Source organism: Falco biarmicus, chromosome Z, assembly GCF_023638135.1.
Source record: "Falco biarmicus isolate bFalBia1 chromosome Z, bFalBia1.pri, whole genome shotgun sequence".
In the NCBI taxonomy this organism is placed as follows: Eukaryota; Metazoa; Chordata; class Aves; order Falconiformes; family Falconidae; genus Falco; species Falco biarmicus.
In genome coordinates, this window is record NC_079311.1 from 8,297,561 (window position 1) to 8,312,420 (window position 14,860).

At 44.6% G+C, this 14,860-nt stretch overlaps 1 protein-coding gene across 6 annotated transcripts in view; it reads left to right on the forward strand.

The window, feature by feature from the left end:
- The first annotated feature begins 755 nt into the window (after positions 1-755).
- The window catches only part of CAST (calpastatin), a 60,983-nt gene continuing 46,878 nt past the window's right edge, over positions 756-14,860 (forward strand). The window contains exons 1-4 of one of the 6 annotated variants that reach the window (XM_056324489.1): positions 762-938; positions 3,517-3,696; positions 6,240-6,305; positions 12,228-12,302. In XM_056324489.1, the coding sequence (XP_056180464.1) occupies positions 3,679-3,696; positions 6,240-6,305; positions 12,228-12,302 (159 nt within the window). In that variant the 5' untranslated portion in view covers positions 762-938; positions 3,517-3,678. Of the gene's footprint in view, positions 939-1,089; positions 1,247-3,516; positions 3,697-6,239; positions 6,306-12,227; positions 12,303-14,860 lie in introns of those variants that run through there. The other 5 variants (XM_056324487.1, XM_056324486.1, XM_056324490.1 and 2 more) reach the window with 5 other exon arrangements.

The window sequence follows — 14,860 nt, forward strand, 5'->3', positions numbered from 1 at the left end:
TAGGGCTGCACCGTTCCTATTCATGGAGGATTTTCCAGCTGTTATCAGGGTGGTTTGGTCGTGCTTAATTTTACCTGTCCCTGTGGTGTCTTGGAAGAGCCACCAGTGCATCCTGGGTAGCTCATTTGTGTAAAGACCCACATGGATGGGGACATTTGTGACTTGTTCTTAAAAAAAACATCAGATCTTGAAAGTTTTTCCATTTAATAACCTAAACCACAGTAAATCCTCTGGATGTGAGCCTCACAACCACACTGACCCATAGGATACATGCCTGACTTCAGAACCGAGGGCATTCACATCGGCATTCAGATCGGGGGGAGGTGTCCCTCGCCCTTTGCACCAGAGCAGGCCGAGGTGATGGCCATGGCTGGAGAGCCGGGGTGCCGGAGCAGCCACAGGCACCTGCCACCCAGCTCCATCTTGGGGGAAGCCACGATGGAGCAGGCGCCTGGGCACCAGCCTCTTGCCGAGTATCAATACCCAACGCTTTTCCAAGGGGACCGACTTGTATGACGAATAGGAAAGCTTCTGTGCTTTTTGTGTTTTGCTCAAACTCCCCCGTGTTTAAGAAAAGCTACTCTTGCTGCAGGTGACCGTCGTCCTGCCGCCAGCGCTGGCAGGGCAAGGGGCGCCGGGGCCGCCGCTTCACGCTCCGCGCCCGCCCGGCCGCCTCAGCTCAGCCACAGCGGCCCCTGCCCCCCGCTTCCCCCGCGGGCCTCGGGGCCGCAGCCCGGGCCCGGCCCGGCGCCGGCAGGAAGGGGAGGGACCGGCCGCTGTGCGAGACGACTGTGGCGCTGGGACCGTTGAGCGGCGCGACCGGCCACCTCCCGCTTCCCCGGGGCCCGCGGCAGCGCAGGGGGCAGGCGGCAGGGGCACCCGCAGACATGTCGCAGGCCGGAAAGGGGAGGCAGCCTCCCCTCGCCGCGTCCGCAGCGGTAAGGTGGGGCGGCAGCGGGGGGGCCGGGGCGGGGGGCGGTGAAGGGGTGTACAGCGGTGGGGTATGGCGGTGACGGGGGTACGGAGGTGGCGGGCGCGACGCGCAGCCCCGACTGCCCCACGGCCTCGGCGGGGCCGCGGGCGCCGCCCTGCCGTGGGGCCCGGCGGTAGGAGGCCGCTGCCGGGGCGGGTGCCGCCCGGGGGTGGAGGCGGCTGCCGGAGCGAGGCCCGTGCCCTGCCGCGCCGTGCCGGGCGGTGAGGAGCAGCGCGCAGCGCCATGGCCTTCGCGCGGTGGTGGTACGCCATGGTAAATACGGGGCTGGGGCTGGGGCGGGGCGGGACCGGGCCGGGGACACCCTCGCGGGGTGGTGGGCGACTGGGGGAACGGCCCGGAGCCGGCGCGGCTGGGGAGGGTCCCGCGGGCGGGACGGCCTGAAGGCCCCGTCCCCTCTGTGGCGTGAGGGCCAGTGGAGGGGTAAGGAAAGGAGTTTGTGGTGACAGGAGGCAAATCGGTGCTTTTTTTAAACGCTGGTGTAGTAGCGTTTCAGGTCAGATGGGAACGTGGTGTTCCCGGGATGTGCTTTCATAATCCCTCCGCAGTCTTTTACAAGAGATGCTGAACGCCAGGCTTTGTCATGCTATTGGCTGTTTTCATCATTTTCAGCCCAATGCTGATGAAACTGTATTGCTTGTTCAAAATACAGTGGTTTGTGACATAAAACAGGATTTACATGGGATTTTTTTCAGCTTTGCAAAAAACTCTCCACAGCCTGCCCTTTTTTTGGAAACATGTTCTTAACTTCAGGTGGGTGGTGGAGCTGCCAGGAATAGTCGTCACTTGCTAGAGACTCCCCGAGCAAACCACAGCTCTCTGATGGCTCCATGTGGTTTGGCTGGAGTTAGGTCACTCCTTATTACTGTGACGAACCTGCAATTACTTTAAGAAGTCTTCTTCGTAATTTATTAGTCATATAAGGAAGGAGTTGGCCTCTCTATGGAGTGGTGAAAAGAAGTTTGTGTTCTGTTAAGTTTTATAGGAAGTATGCGTTCAGTAAGGTAGCTTTCAGAGAAGACACCACTTTAATGTGTTTCCTAAATGCCCGGTAGATTAGATCTGTTGAGTTTGTAATTGTATTTTTAAATTGCTCTAAGTAGCTTGGATCAGCATTCAGTAATGTTTCCAATCATTCATTAGTGTGAGGTCAAATCAGTCATACAGTGTGGTGACCCAGAGTCACGAGGAAAGTTTGGGAGTTGCTGCATTAAGTGATGACACAGATGTTAAAGGCCTCAGCAGTCCAGGGTCACTGAAGCCATGGGAATAAAAGACATTAAAACAATGTGACTGCTGGTGTGGTCAGGTAAGGAAACCGCTCCTCCATGTGCTCCGTTGTAAACACTTCATTACAGTTGCTGGCACCAGCAGGCCTCCATGTGAGACTGGGGTTCTTCCAGTTTCTGCCTAGAAGACCTTACAGTCTAAAGGATGAGTAAGCAAAGCAGAAAAGGTAGGAGACAGGAACGGACACAAAAGAGGTTCACTGGTTGCTCTAATGAGGTTTTTACTGGCTGGTGTATTTAGAGCAGAGTGGGATGGCTGTAAGAAGAAATCCAGGTTTCACCTTTCCACTCCTTACACTGCTTGGTTGAAGTTCCCCTGACATCTCTTCAGGTCTGGCGGTTTTCCAAGTACCATCAAAGATCTCAGTTTTCTCAATTTCTACTCAAAAACAAAGGTCAGATTCCTATCTGCATAGAACAATAACTTCCCCTTTAATACCTGTAATGCAAAGTTAGTTTCTTCAGATGAGAATCCTGCAAGGAAGTGTCTCTTCTCACCCAGTTACTGATTGTGTCATTGCTGCAGTCCTCAGAGATGCTGCGCAATGGCTGTGAACCAAAGGCTTGTTAATGCTGATGGGGCCTCTGGGACTTAGAAAGAATTTCTTGAAGCAAGATCTTTAGTTGACGTCTGATTTTTGCAAGTGCAGGCTGAAGATGCACTTGTGTGTTCAGTTCTTAGTATTTTGCTCTGTGCTTTTCACCTAGGCCTATTACTTTCTAGTTCATGTATGCTCTGCATCAGAAGATAAATGTGTGTCCATAAAGGAAGAGTGTCGTGATGTTCTTGTGCACTGTAGAACAGGATGAAGATCTCAGGATAAACTTTCTTGTTCATGATAATTCTTTGTGTATTTGGTAAATGTGTGATTATGGGTGGGTTTCTGTGTTTTGCTTTTAGTTAGTGGAAGTGGAAGATATTTTGGGCCAACTTAGCAACTATAAGAAATTGTTGTTAGCTCATTAATTAAACTAGAAATAGCTTCAGCTGTATGCCCACTGTTTGTGTGACAGAGCTGGAGCTGCCCCTGTCTACTGTCCTGGTTATATATGTATTTCTTTGGCATTGTAAGGAAAGATGAGCAGAAAGAGTGCCCAAAGGAGAAGTCAACTCTGTCATTATCTACTTTGGAGTGTAAAGGAGCAATGCATGTATGGTGTCCCAGAAAACATGAGCTTAGTCTTTTACTGAGGTTGATTTTTTTATTATTATTCTTCTTTATTTTTTTTTACTAGAAGGTGCAGAGCTCGGAAGTGCAGACCAGAAGCGAGCTGCTGAAGGGCATTTTTGAAGCAGCATCCCTTCTCATATCTTAAGCATTGGCCATTTCAGGAAACACCATGGTCTTCTGAGAAGGTGTGTTAGGAAGTTGTGCTTTCCAAGGTTACCTCCTCAGGATGGCACTTTCAAGAGAGGTAATACTTTCATAGGCTGTTTTATTATCTGAGGTCGGAGAGTATCAGCGCTTAATGTGTACACACTCCCCACTTAGTGGATAAAAAATTACTTTGGTTGGGCCATACATGCTTTATTCCTATGGCTAAAATAAACAGGATTTGGCCTCTAAGTCAAAATCTCATTATTGTAGGTGCTGTTTGACATAACCTTCTGAAGGGAAGATGGCATGCATTTAATATCTCTCTGACTTCAGTTTGGGGGTGGCAAAGTTGTGGTCCTTGTCCTGGTCCATTTCTTGTCCTTTCTGGCCAGTGAAGCCACCATGGGGTCCCTCAGGGATGTGGAGTTGATATTCTGCTTGAGGGAATCCTGCCAGCGCCCTTGTCCTGCCCTCTGCAAACAGCACAGACCACTGCACCTGACAGCTGTGTGGTTAGGGGATGGGAAAACAGGAGCAGGTGAATGCTGAAGCCTCAACACCCAAGAGAGGACACTCTGAGCTGTGTCCCTCTGTTGGGATACAGTGTAACTCCCTCTTCATAGTTGTGGGACTGGAAGCCCTGTTGATGCTGTGGTCCTGTCTGGTACAGGTTTCCTTGGTGTGGATATGAGGAAGTGGACTTAGGGAGAAAAGGTAATGCTGGATTTGGCCCTGGTAAAAGCCTGGCACACTCAGTAGGAACTAAGTAAGGCTCCTGCATTCTGTGACGTGATTTAATGAAAGAAAAAAAACCCTAAACACCTGGGCTTTAATTGGTGTTGCAGCTTTTAAAGCTGTGTCCAAATTTGAAGAGGAAAATAAACAAAACCAATACAATACCTGCAATGTACAGAAAGGCTTGTTTGCTTTATTAGCTGAGTTAGCTGGATTCAGAGTATCACTTGGCTTTTAGGTGTGTTGTGATGCTGAGGGTATCCATATAGAAAGAAAGCCTAGTCTATACAACAGAGTTTTGCTGGGCAGGAGCTGTAGCTCCTGCGCCTTATATCAACGCTGGCTCTGGAGTTACGGTTTCGTCAGCAAGAGCATGCTCACTGACATTGCTCATACTGGTATGTGTGTGGTTTGCTTTTATTGTAGCAGTAAAAAGCGCAGATAACTGGGTAATTGTGCCTATACTGAAAGTGCTATTATGAGGCAGTGAATCAATTCATCTCTTACCAGAAACGACAGCCTACGGGGCTTGTTTTTCCTCTGAAGAGGCACAATTGGAATATGAGAATAGCATTTTCGATTTTAAAACTTGTTAAGTGTCTTAGTCATGCCCAAACTAATTATAAAACTTGAATTATTAAGAGGTTGTCTAAAACAGTTTTTGAAATTTTTGTCATGTACCATCATAATGGAAACAGATTAGAGAGACACTGGTTTTTTTGGTTTTATTTGTTCATTCAGCTGTAGTATTTTCCCAACCTGTCTGCCGAAGTCCTTGAACACATTCCTGTTGAAGATAGTGCAGTGATACATGCGTCATTACTTTTCCCTGCAGCCATGTAAAGAAAAAATCCATAGGAACTCATTACTTTAGTGGGTTAGCAAACTTTACCTCCTGCAGCTCGATCCTCAGAACAGATAGGAATAAATGGGTTTCAAATCATCTCCTGCCTTTACTTAACAAAACAAACCAGACATGAATCCTCATTCCTACATGTCTCAGCTGCCGTGAGAAGTTATACTACCTGAGATACTAGATAATAGCTGTATTGTCTTGTCTTTTACATTCATGGTAAAATTTCTTGCTTTTTACTTTTCTATCCTAGTGGTCAAACAATATACTTTGGAAAAAGATTTTTTGAGGGGCCATATTTACCGCTTTTCAGAGATGCAGGGAGTAAAATGGGCACTGGATGGCAGTGTGCACACTGAACAAACTTTCTGTGCGTTGTGGCATGTTGTTAGCAAACTGGATTGCATGTCAGCAATTTAGATGAGAGGAAGAGGTTTCAAGTCTTGGAGGGGATAAAAGATGCAGGAAGTTTGGGGAACCTGGAAGAACTGTATTTCCTAATGTGTACCACTGCCTGAATCGTTATAGAATTCATTTGTTGTGTATCAGCAGCAGAATTCTAGAAATCATAGTAACAGCTTCCTTCCATGTAAGGAGGGCTGGGCATAATGAGCATTTTAATGTGTCTGAAGAAGATTCAGGTGTTGGAGTGGATCTTCATGATTGCACATGTCATGTTGGTCTCTCTGAGAGCTGCTTGGTTTCTGCTGAAGCTTGTGGAACTGACAGTGTTTCTGAAGCAAGTATTGTAGTGCTGTGTGCTGCTAAGGGATGAGTGATAGCTTAATATCTTTCAGGACTTTCTGCAAGAACAATCACATTACAGGTACTTCCCTAGAAGTCATGATTTTCCTTGATTTCACTTAAAGTTATCCAGCAGGTTGTTTAGAAGTCCTGCCCATTGGTGAGAAGGAAAACTTACCATGTTCCCCTTTGTTGTGTTGTGGTAGGGGAAAGGAACCATACATGCACTAAGATGTTTGGGTTTTTCTCTACATAGAAGGTATAATTTAAGATCTTAATAACTGAACATCTGTTTTCTCTACTTACAGCATGGTGACAAGAAGACAAGTGAAACTTCTTCCAAATTGGAAGAGAAAAAAGCAGAAGCAACAGAGGTAAAATCAAATGTTTGAACACGTTAAGAAGAAAAGTTGGTAATGAATTTCCTCCTATACAGATTTTTGTCTTTTGATAGCAAAGTGGTAGTTTTCAGATAATTAACTGGTGGCTGTAGTCACTCGTTATTCATTCCATGAATGTATAGTTTTGTCTTGTGTTGCTGAGCAGCCTCCTGAGAATATTTCTTTGCTCCTTTCTTCCTTTCACAACTATTTCTTGTTATTATCAGTGGAAGTGACCTCAATGGCTGTGTCTACTCTGCAGTGCAGGTGAGACACATCTGATCATCCTGCTTTTTCGGTTGTCCAGAAGTATGGATGTAGTGACTGTACTGTGATGCTTTCCACTGTGTCTGCACACTGGTTTTTCCTCCAACGATACAAATCCAAATTCGTACATAGATGTTGCACATCTGAGCCATCTCCTGACACACTTGCAAATACGTGGTCAGTGCTGTATTTTAGAAAAAATACTTATTTTTTCAAGATACTGCCTCCTCAGGAAGTGATATTTACAGTTCAAGAGTACTTGCTGAATTATAACGTTGAGTGTACACAGGCAACTTTTTCGTCTGAGCATAGCAGCTGTTGTTAACAATCAGAAGCCATACAGGTTGCAGGCAGTGTTAGGAACAGTACTTGGCAGGGTCGCCTCTCTGCCAGCAGCTGCCAGCCCTGTTAGCCGCTCAGAGGTAGGTCCTTGTGTACTACAGTGAGTCAGGTTGGCATCGCAAAGAAGGGGGTCAGCCAGGCCAGGATGCAAGTGCTGGTACTTATCGTTATTTCCCCAAGAGTCTCTGCTGTTGCAAGCAGGAGCAGTGCTTCTCCACAGAACGTCTGTTACTAGTTGTCTACTTGTTGGCTTCACATGTCGATCATTGATATAGGGAAGCCAGAAACAGGTGTGCCTGATACTTTCTTCATAGCAGAAGCTATGTGGAAAATAACTTTGTCTGGGCTGTGGTGTGTTTAACTGCACTGCAGATCAAGGCCAGTGAAGGCTTTTATAACCGTCCTCTGAAGTGGATGACTAAAGTAATTACCTTTCTTTTCTGTCCAACACAAAGGCAGGCTTGTCTAGTCTGGGAATGTGTTCCTCCTTTCCTCTCTAGGCAGTTTAGTTTTTTCTTAAATAGCATTGTTCACTTACACATTCTTAGTGTAATGCCAGATTCTTTGACTGCATGTTGCTCTTAATATAGAATTGCTGACTTCTTTGTGGGAAGGGTGGAAATCGAATCCTGTAGTGTGGGTTATGAAGTTACTGTTTCTGAGCTCTCACTGAGATATGTTTCTCACTAACAACAGAAGGGTGTTACCAAGTTTTTTGACCTGATGCTTTTGCTTTTTGAGTCCTTAGAATACTGCGTGTGTGTTTCTTCATGTGAATGTCTTTGTATATTAGACTTGTTCCATTGACTTTATAATGGTTAAAAGTGGAAGTAGATCAAAACACTTTTCCTTAGGCCCATTGAACAACATTAGCTCCACTGTGGTTCACATCTACCTCCAAAACAGTCTCAATTTTTTAAGCAGCTGAGGTAGCAACTGGAAATCTTTGTACAACTTTCACAAGAGTCTGCAATGATCTTCTTTTGTTTGAAAGTCAGAAATTATTCCTGTAATATTCAATTCTTGAAGCAGAATTTTATAATCTTACCTGTAGATAGCTGGTGGACAATACTTGTCTAGAATACTGATTTTGTTCACCTCCCTGCTATAAAAGGTTTGGTAATGCATTATAAAAATTGCAAAGAAGTATGAAGGTCTTTGAAGAGTTCATATTCATATTGAGGGGAAAACTGTGAAATACCATGTGCTCATTATATAACTAGAAAGAACAATAAGTGACTCTATCTCTCAGATTCTTTGGTATATAGTCCTGAAGGGCTGAGAGAAGAAGAGTAAAGCTTTGAAAAGTGTAATGTTTTAACCCCAGCTGACCACCAAGTACCACGCAGCTGCCTGCTCATTCACCCCAGCAAAGCAGGATGGGGAGGGGCATCAGGAAGAAGGTGAAACTTGTGGGTTGAGATAAGAACAATTTAATAACTGAAATAAAATATTATAATAATAATAATAATAATAACAACAGTACTAATGAAAAAGAAAGAGAAAGAAAGAGGAATAAAACCCAAGGGAAAAAACTCAGCAAGTGATGCACAATACCACTGCTCTCCACGTGCTGACTGATGCCCAGCCAGTCCCTCAGCAGCAACAGCAGTCCCCAGATAACCCCACTCCTGTTTGTATACTGAGCATGGTGTCCCATGGTATGGATTATTCCTTTGGCTAGTTGGGGTCAGTTGTCTTGGCCTACTCCCGGTTTCTTTTGCACCACCTTGCTGGCACAGCACAGGGAACTTGAAAAGTTCTTGATTTAGAGTAAGCATTACTTACCAAGAGTGAGAACATCCGTGTGTTTTCAGTTTATTCTTAGCCTAAATCCAAAACACAGCATTGTACCAGCTACTGAGAAGAAAATTAACTCTATGCCAGCCAAAACCAGGACAGAAAGTAAAGGCAGGAAAGGTCTGACACAGGTTTGAGTAGGAGATGCTAATTAGCCACAACATCAGAGAGAACTCAAAATGAGTAAGTACTGATGCTTGTCGTGCAGGATGCCTTATCCAGAAAAAGCAGTAGAGTTACTCAAGAGTCCAGGGGCATAATGCTGAGCAAAGACATGATGACTAGTAAAAATCTGTTCGGGTGTCCACTGCTGCTCTGAATTGTGGAAACGCATCAGCAACTTTTACTGGAGCATTTGTGAGGTTTCTTGCTACTTTTGAAACCACTTGGTTTATTTGGTTTTTTTTCTCCCCTGCACCAGTGCCAGAGGGCTAGCAGGGTGTCCCCTGCTTCCACGCCATAGCACTGGCTGGCCACAGGGGAGTGTGGCCCTGATCCTGCCCTTGATGGAGGAACAGAGGGTTTCTGAGGAGTAACAGCACTGCTTGTTTGTCTGACCTCTGTTTTGTTTCTTCTTTGGCTAAGAAGGAGAACATAGTTTAAAAGTATCCTGGTTTTGTCTGGGGTAGAGTTAGTTTTCTTCTCAGTAGCTGGTACATTGCTGTGTTTTGAATTTAGGCTGAGAATAACATTAAAAACACACAGATGTTTTAGTCCTTGATAAGTAGTGCTTACACTGAACCAAGGACTTTTCAAGTTTTCGGTGCCCTGCCAAGGACTCGGTGCACAAGGAGGGAGGGAACAGGGCCAGGACAGCTGATTCAAACTATCCCAGGGAATATTCCATGCCACAGGACATTGTGCTTGGTATATAAAGTGGAGCAAGCTGGCTGGGGTCTGCAGATTGCTGCTTGAAGACAGGCTCGGCATTAGACAGTGGGTGGTAAGCAGTTGTATTCTTCATCACTTGTTCTTTTTCCTTGGGTTTTATTCCTCTTTCCTTGTCTCTCATTTTCATTACAGTTGTTACTATTATTATTATTGTTATTATTATACTTTATTTCAATTATTAAATTTTTCTTATTTCAGCCCCCAGGTTTTACCTTCTTCCCAGTTCTTCTCCTGATCCCTCTGGGGCTTCAGGGGGAGTTAGTGGTCGGCTGCATGGTGCTTAGTTGCCGGCTGGGGTTTAATCAAGACAAAAATAATGTTATTTCAGTTAAATTTGGTACAAGTTGGGAGCTGTTGTGCCTGATGCTCTTTGCATGGTAGGAAGAAATATAGTGTGATTGCTGCTCAAGCAGTTCTTGAATGAAAGATTGAAAGCTGGAGGCTGAAATGCTGTTTAACAGTTGTCAAAATCATTTCCAGGTCAGAGATGGCATGTTCTTTCTACATGTGATTTTTTTTTTCCTTAAAAGAGGTGTACCATATACATTCTCATTGCAGTATTATAAAAAATGCTTGAATGCTATAGTCCAAAATATTAATCCATATTTCTAGACACCAGTCTTAATGCATATCAAAGGCATATATATTTTGCCTCTCCTTTATTAAACATGAGGGAATTAATATTCCACTCTGAAACAGTGTTTTAGCTTTTTGTTTGGAAGCCACTGTTAATAATGAAGAGTAGATTATAAGCATCTGTATGCCACAGCTTTTATTCCTTCACACATACCTGTACATGCTTTTGATTATTCCAATTCATGTGGGTTGTGGGGTGACCCACAAGTGTGGGGTGCGGGTGGGGCAAAGGCGTGAATGCTGCGTGTTTGCACTGAGCACTGAGCTGGATCAACCAGTGAGCAGGGGACCGACTGGTCAGAGGTTCGGGCTGGACAGTGGTGCTGGCAAGGGGGACAGAGGGACCTTACTGCTGCTTAGTGGACCCACAGCTGTGCCCATGCTTGTGACCCCAGCGAGTGCCGAGCATGTGCTTGCACCAGTGACCTCCTGCCTCTGTGAGCCCCCCAGAGATGGAGACACTGCTGTGGGTGCTACTGTGTGGTGTGTGTCCTGTGTGCAGGTGCTGCTGGCAGCAGCATAGCCAGGTGTGTTGGTGTCCTCTCTGTCTGTGTGTCTCTGGTATACATGCTAGGCTTTGCTGCTGGTTGAACTTGTAACCACATCCCTCAGCCTGGGCAGAGACCCCGGGTCCCTGGGTGCTGAGCTGGGCTGCAGCAGCGCGACAGGTCTGTACAGCCATGCAGGAGGGTCCTGGGCTGGAGTGCCTGCTGGAGGTGGCCACACTCCCAATATCCCTTTAACAGGAAAAATCACTGTTACACTTCGGGTTTGCAACATACTGTGACATCCTTCTTGGATGTCATTGTTTCCCGTGTGGCCAATACCGAGTGTGAAATTCTAGATGTAAATACCCGATTTAGTGTCAGTTTGTACCGGTGGGCCACATTTTTGTGATGTTAATCACATGTAAATGGCCGCAGAGGGTGGCCCACTGCCCCAAGCTCTGACGGGAGGCTGAAAGTTGAACCTGCAGCTTTGTTTATTCGAGATACTCTCCTGATCTTGGAGCTAAATAAGAAAGAGGAGATGGAATTACCTTTATGACAGAGGTGTCTTAAGTCTCCCAGTCTGTTACAGTACCTAGTACCCCATCAATTGAAAACTGGTGCTTCTGAGTTTGCATGCAAGTTTGATGATTGAATTTCTGGTCATTCTGCAGACTTCCCTGCTTGTAGAGAGTAATTAAAGTGTGGATGTTTTAGTTGTGCTGTTAACCTTGAGTTTCCACTTATCAGAGAAAATGAATAGGTCTTAACCATCTGCTGCCTCCAAAAACTGGTGTTTTTTGCTGTGTTCATTACTAATGGCTTATTTTCTCCATCTTCATTAAGATGCAATTTCAGCAATCAGTTTTTGCAGCAGCACTTAGTGGTACTTAACAGTTGGTGGAAACATTGCATTGGTTGAAGACTTGGGGTTCAATGAGGATGTCATAGTTTTGTTTCAGTTGCAAGAAAATTTATTAACTAGAAGAGCCATCAATTTGCCCTTTGCTTTGTATCTTTATTTCCCTGCCTGAGTTGTTAATGTTTGTCACGCAGGTTAGGTCTGTACAGCAGTAGTTTACCCATCTTACTTTCATTCATACTTTTTCATTAAAGTATAATATCATCATTGATACTTTTTCATATAAAGTATATATTAAAGTATATAAACATATATATGGTTACTGTTGCTTTAATTGTTAACTAAAAGAGTCACTCTGCCACAGGAAATAGCATAGATTTATATATCGTCCATAAAACAATACAAGAGAACTCAGGCTGGGCTGGGCAAAACTGTCTGAAGTGAGTCTGCATGAATTAAAGTTAGTTAGGAGAATATGGTTTTGTATGACTTGCCTTGCATAAAATGTTCTAATGGGCATTGTTTTAGTGTACCTTTTTGGGGGGGGCGGGGGTGGTGTTTCAGTTTTACTTGGCGTTCCTTTTTCTTCAACATTTCTAATATTTATTATGTCATTCTTTTATTTTGTAGAAGAAACCAGCAAGTGCTAATCTCAGCCAAGCCCCCAAAACACAGACAAGTGGAGGAGGACCTTCTGCTGTTAAGGTACTGAATCCTTAAGGAAATGGTCTCTGGAGCTTCTTACCCTGTGCACAGTGCCAATTCACACAGCGAGTCACGATCTGGGTTATCGTGTGTCTGTGCAGAGATGGGTGCTGGGCGCTGAACCCACGCAGCTAGCACACCTCTCCCCACACGGTAAAACACTTTGTGCGCTTTGAACAACTGCTCACAGTGACACTTGGTCACCCTTAACTCTCCTTGGTTCTTGCAAGCCTCATCTCCACTGAAAGGTGCAGCATCCTTTCTTTCCACAGAACATGGGCTGTGGGGAGGGGGCTTTGTTAGCAGGAGTCTCTCTTTGCTCGAGGGTCAATCTTTTAGTGTGATATTTAGGATAGCTCACACATAGTTCCAGCAATTTTCTGTTTAGTCTTACTAACCATTTGGTTCTCCTTGAGCTTATCTTGTTGTGTCCCAGCTTGATATATTTACGCTGTCTATCCCTCCTCCCAAGGCTGTGTTCCACCAGATGTCTGTAACATCCTCTGTTTTTCAAATTCTGTCCTGTTCTTCACTATGGATATTCATGTTTTGTCGAAATAAATATCCAGTTAACTAACAAGCTGGCCTTGTCTAATCACATACCTGCGAGCTGGTCAACTATAGTGATGCTCTTCATGTCTTGCTAGAAATTGTAGTGAATTGAAATGAAAGAGGAACACAAGTCAGCAGAATGCCAGTGTTGTCCCACAAGCAGGGTCCAATACCTGGCATGCAATAAGCCAATTTTACACACAGAGCTTGAGATACTTGTTTCATGCATGTCTGTGCAGAGGTGGGTGCTAGGTGGCAAATACACAAAGCTAACAAGCCACGCAGAAGAATTGCAGTGTGTTTATCTTGTACATGATTAGCAACACTCGCCTAAATTCACACTTATTGGTTAGTTACATTCAAATTAGCCTCACTTGCCATGTAGATTAGCACACAGGCTGCTTGCAGATAGGGGTGGGGTGGTGTGGGAAACTCTTTAATTGGTGGTCACGAGCTCCCCCTGCTGCCTTTACCTTTCCCTTAGCTTCAGTCTTGTTCTGCTGACTTGGTGTCTTTTAACTGGCTGCTGGCACCCTCTGAGGCAAGGTTCTCCCCTTTTATCAGTCTTCGAGTTCTTCAATAGTGTTATAGGAATAGTGGTTAGTAAGGCACACGTTATTTATACAGAGTAACCACGCTAGCAAATGAAGCTATTCATTACTATAACATAAGTATTAACTGAAGCATATGGCTATACCAGCATTGACTTCTTGAGGAAATGGACTTGATAACATTATCCCGTTTCACATGTTCTTTGTAAGTGTCCCAGTTATTTTAAAAAATCCCGATCCCATTGCTATCAGTGGTAAAATTCATTTGACTTCAGGGGCTATGGTCCTTTTTTCACCCTTATGTACTATTTATATTTTTGGATTCTGTTTACTCAGTGGGAGCTGATGAGATCGAAGCACTGATAACTGTCTTTGCTTTCATAGTTCCTGCAGTAGTTCAGTCCTTTAGGAAGTTAGCGTAACCGGCGTTGTAAAGATCACTTGCATCTTGCTGAGTGCAGCTGATAGTTCCTGAAGAGAAGCAGGTATCACATTAAGAGTGCTCAGGTCTTGCATAGTACAGAAATAGGATGTTGAAAATGCACTTTCTGATGGTGGCCAGATGTGAACTGATGGCTGTAATTGGTAATCACTGTTAGGTGCATATTTGTCATGGATGAGTGGAATGCACCTCACTCAAGAGAAGCAGCAACATGTTTTGAAGTAAAATAGTAATTTGGCAGTTCAAGAAGTTTGATGGAGTTTAACAAAGGTTAACAATGGTTTGACAGTGTTAAGTAAGTTTGATGGCAAGGTTCACCTCATTAATTGCTGCATGGAAGAAACATACACAGGAAGATTGAGTTAGAATTGAGTTAGAGTGATTCACACAGAGACCAGAGATGCAAAAAAGTAAAGAAGGGCCTCCTGGCGAGTCACAAGGTTCAGAGTGGACCCCCTTGTTTTGTAAAATTATTTTGGAGCCTAATTTCAGCTGGGTCCAATCTTAGTTCTCAGATTTGAACAATGGTTTACGTCTAGTGGAATTACCTGTACAATGTTTGTAATAATATTGAGTAACTATATGTATTAGTAATGTTTCACAGCATTGATTCAGCATGCTATCAGTCACTTATCGAGAACCTGTCACAGGTAAGGAATCTCTCCACCTTGGGCAAGGAAGGATCTCTTAGTCTTAGGTAAGGAATCTCAAACCTTGAAAGGCTCAAGGGGAGAGTCACCTGGTTTGCAGTCCAGCTGTAGTTCAGGGAGAGTTCACCTTGGGTCCATCCTGATGGCAGTATTTATAGAGTGAAGTAGTGAGTCTGCAGCACAGACAAGACAGATGTCTTCATTTTAGCTCTCATATCTTGTTCTGTACTTTGGTTATCTGGCACTTTTGGATTTTGAAACCACCTTCAGAAATATTTTACAAGACACCTTCACTCCCTTGAATGTGAGCCAGGGGCTTTCCAGCTTACCAGTTCACCCCCAGGACATGAGACCAGTTGCTTC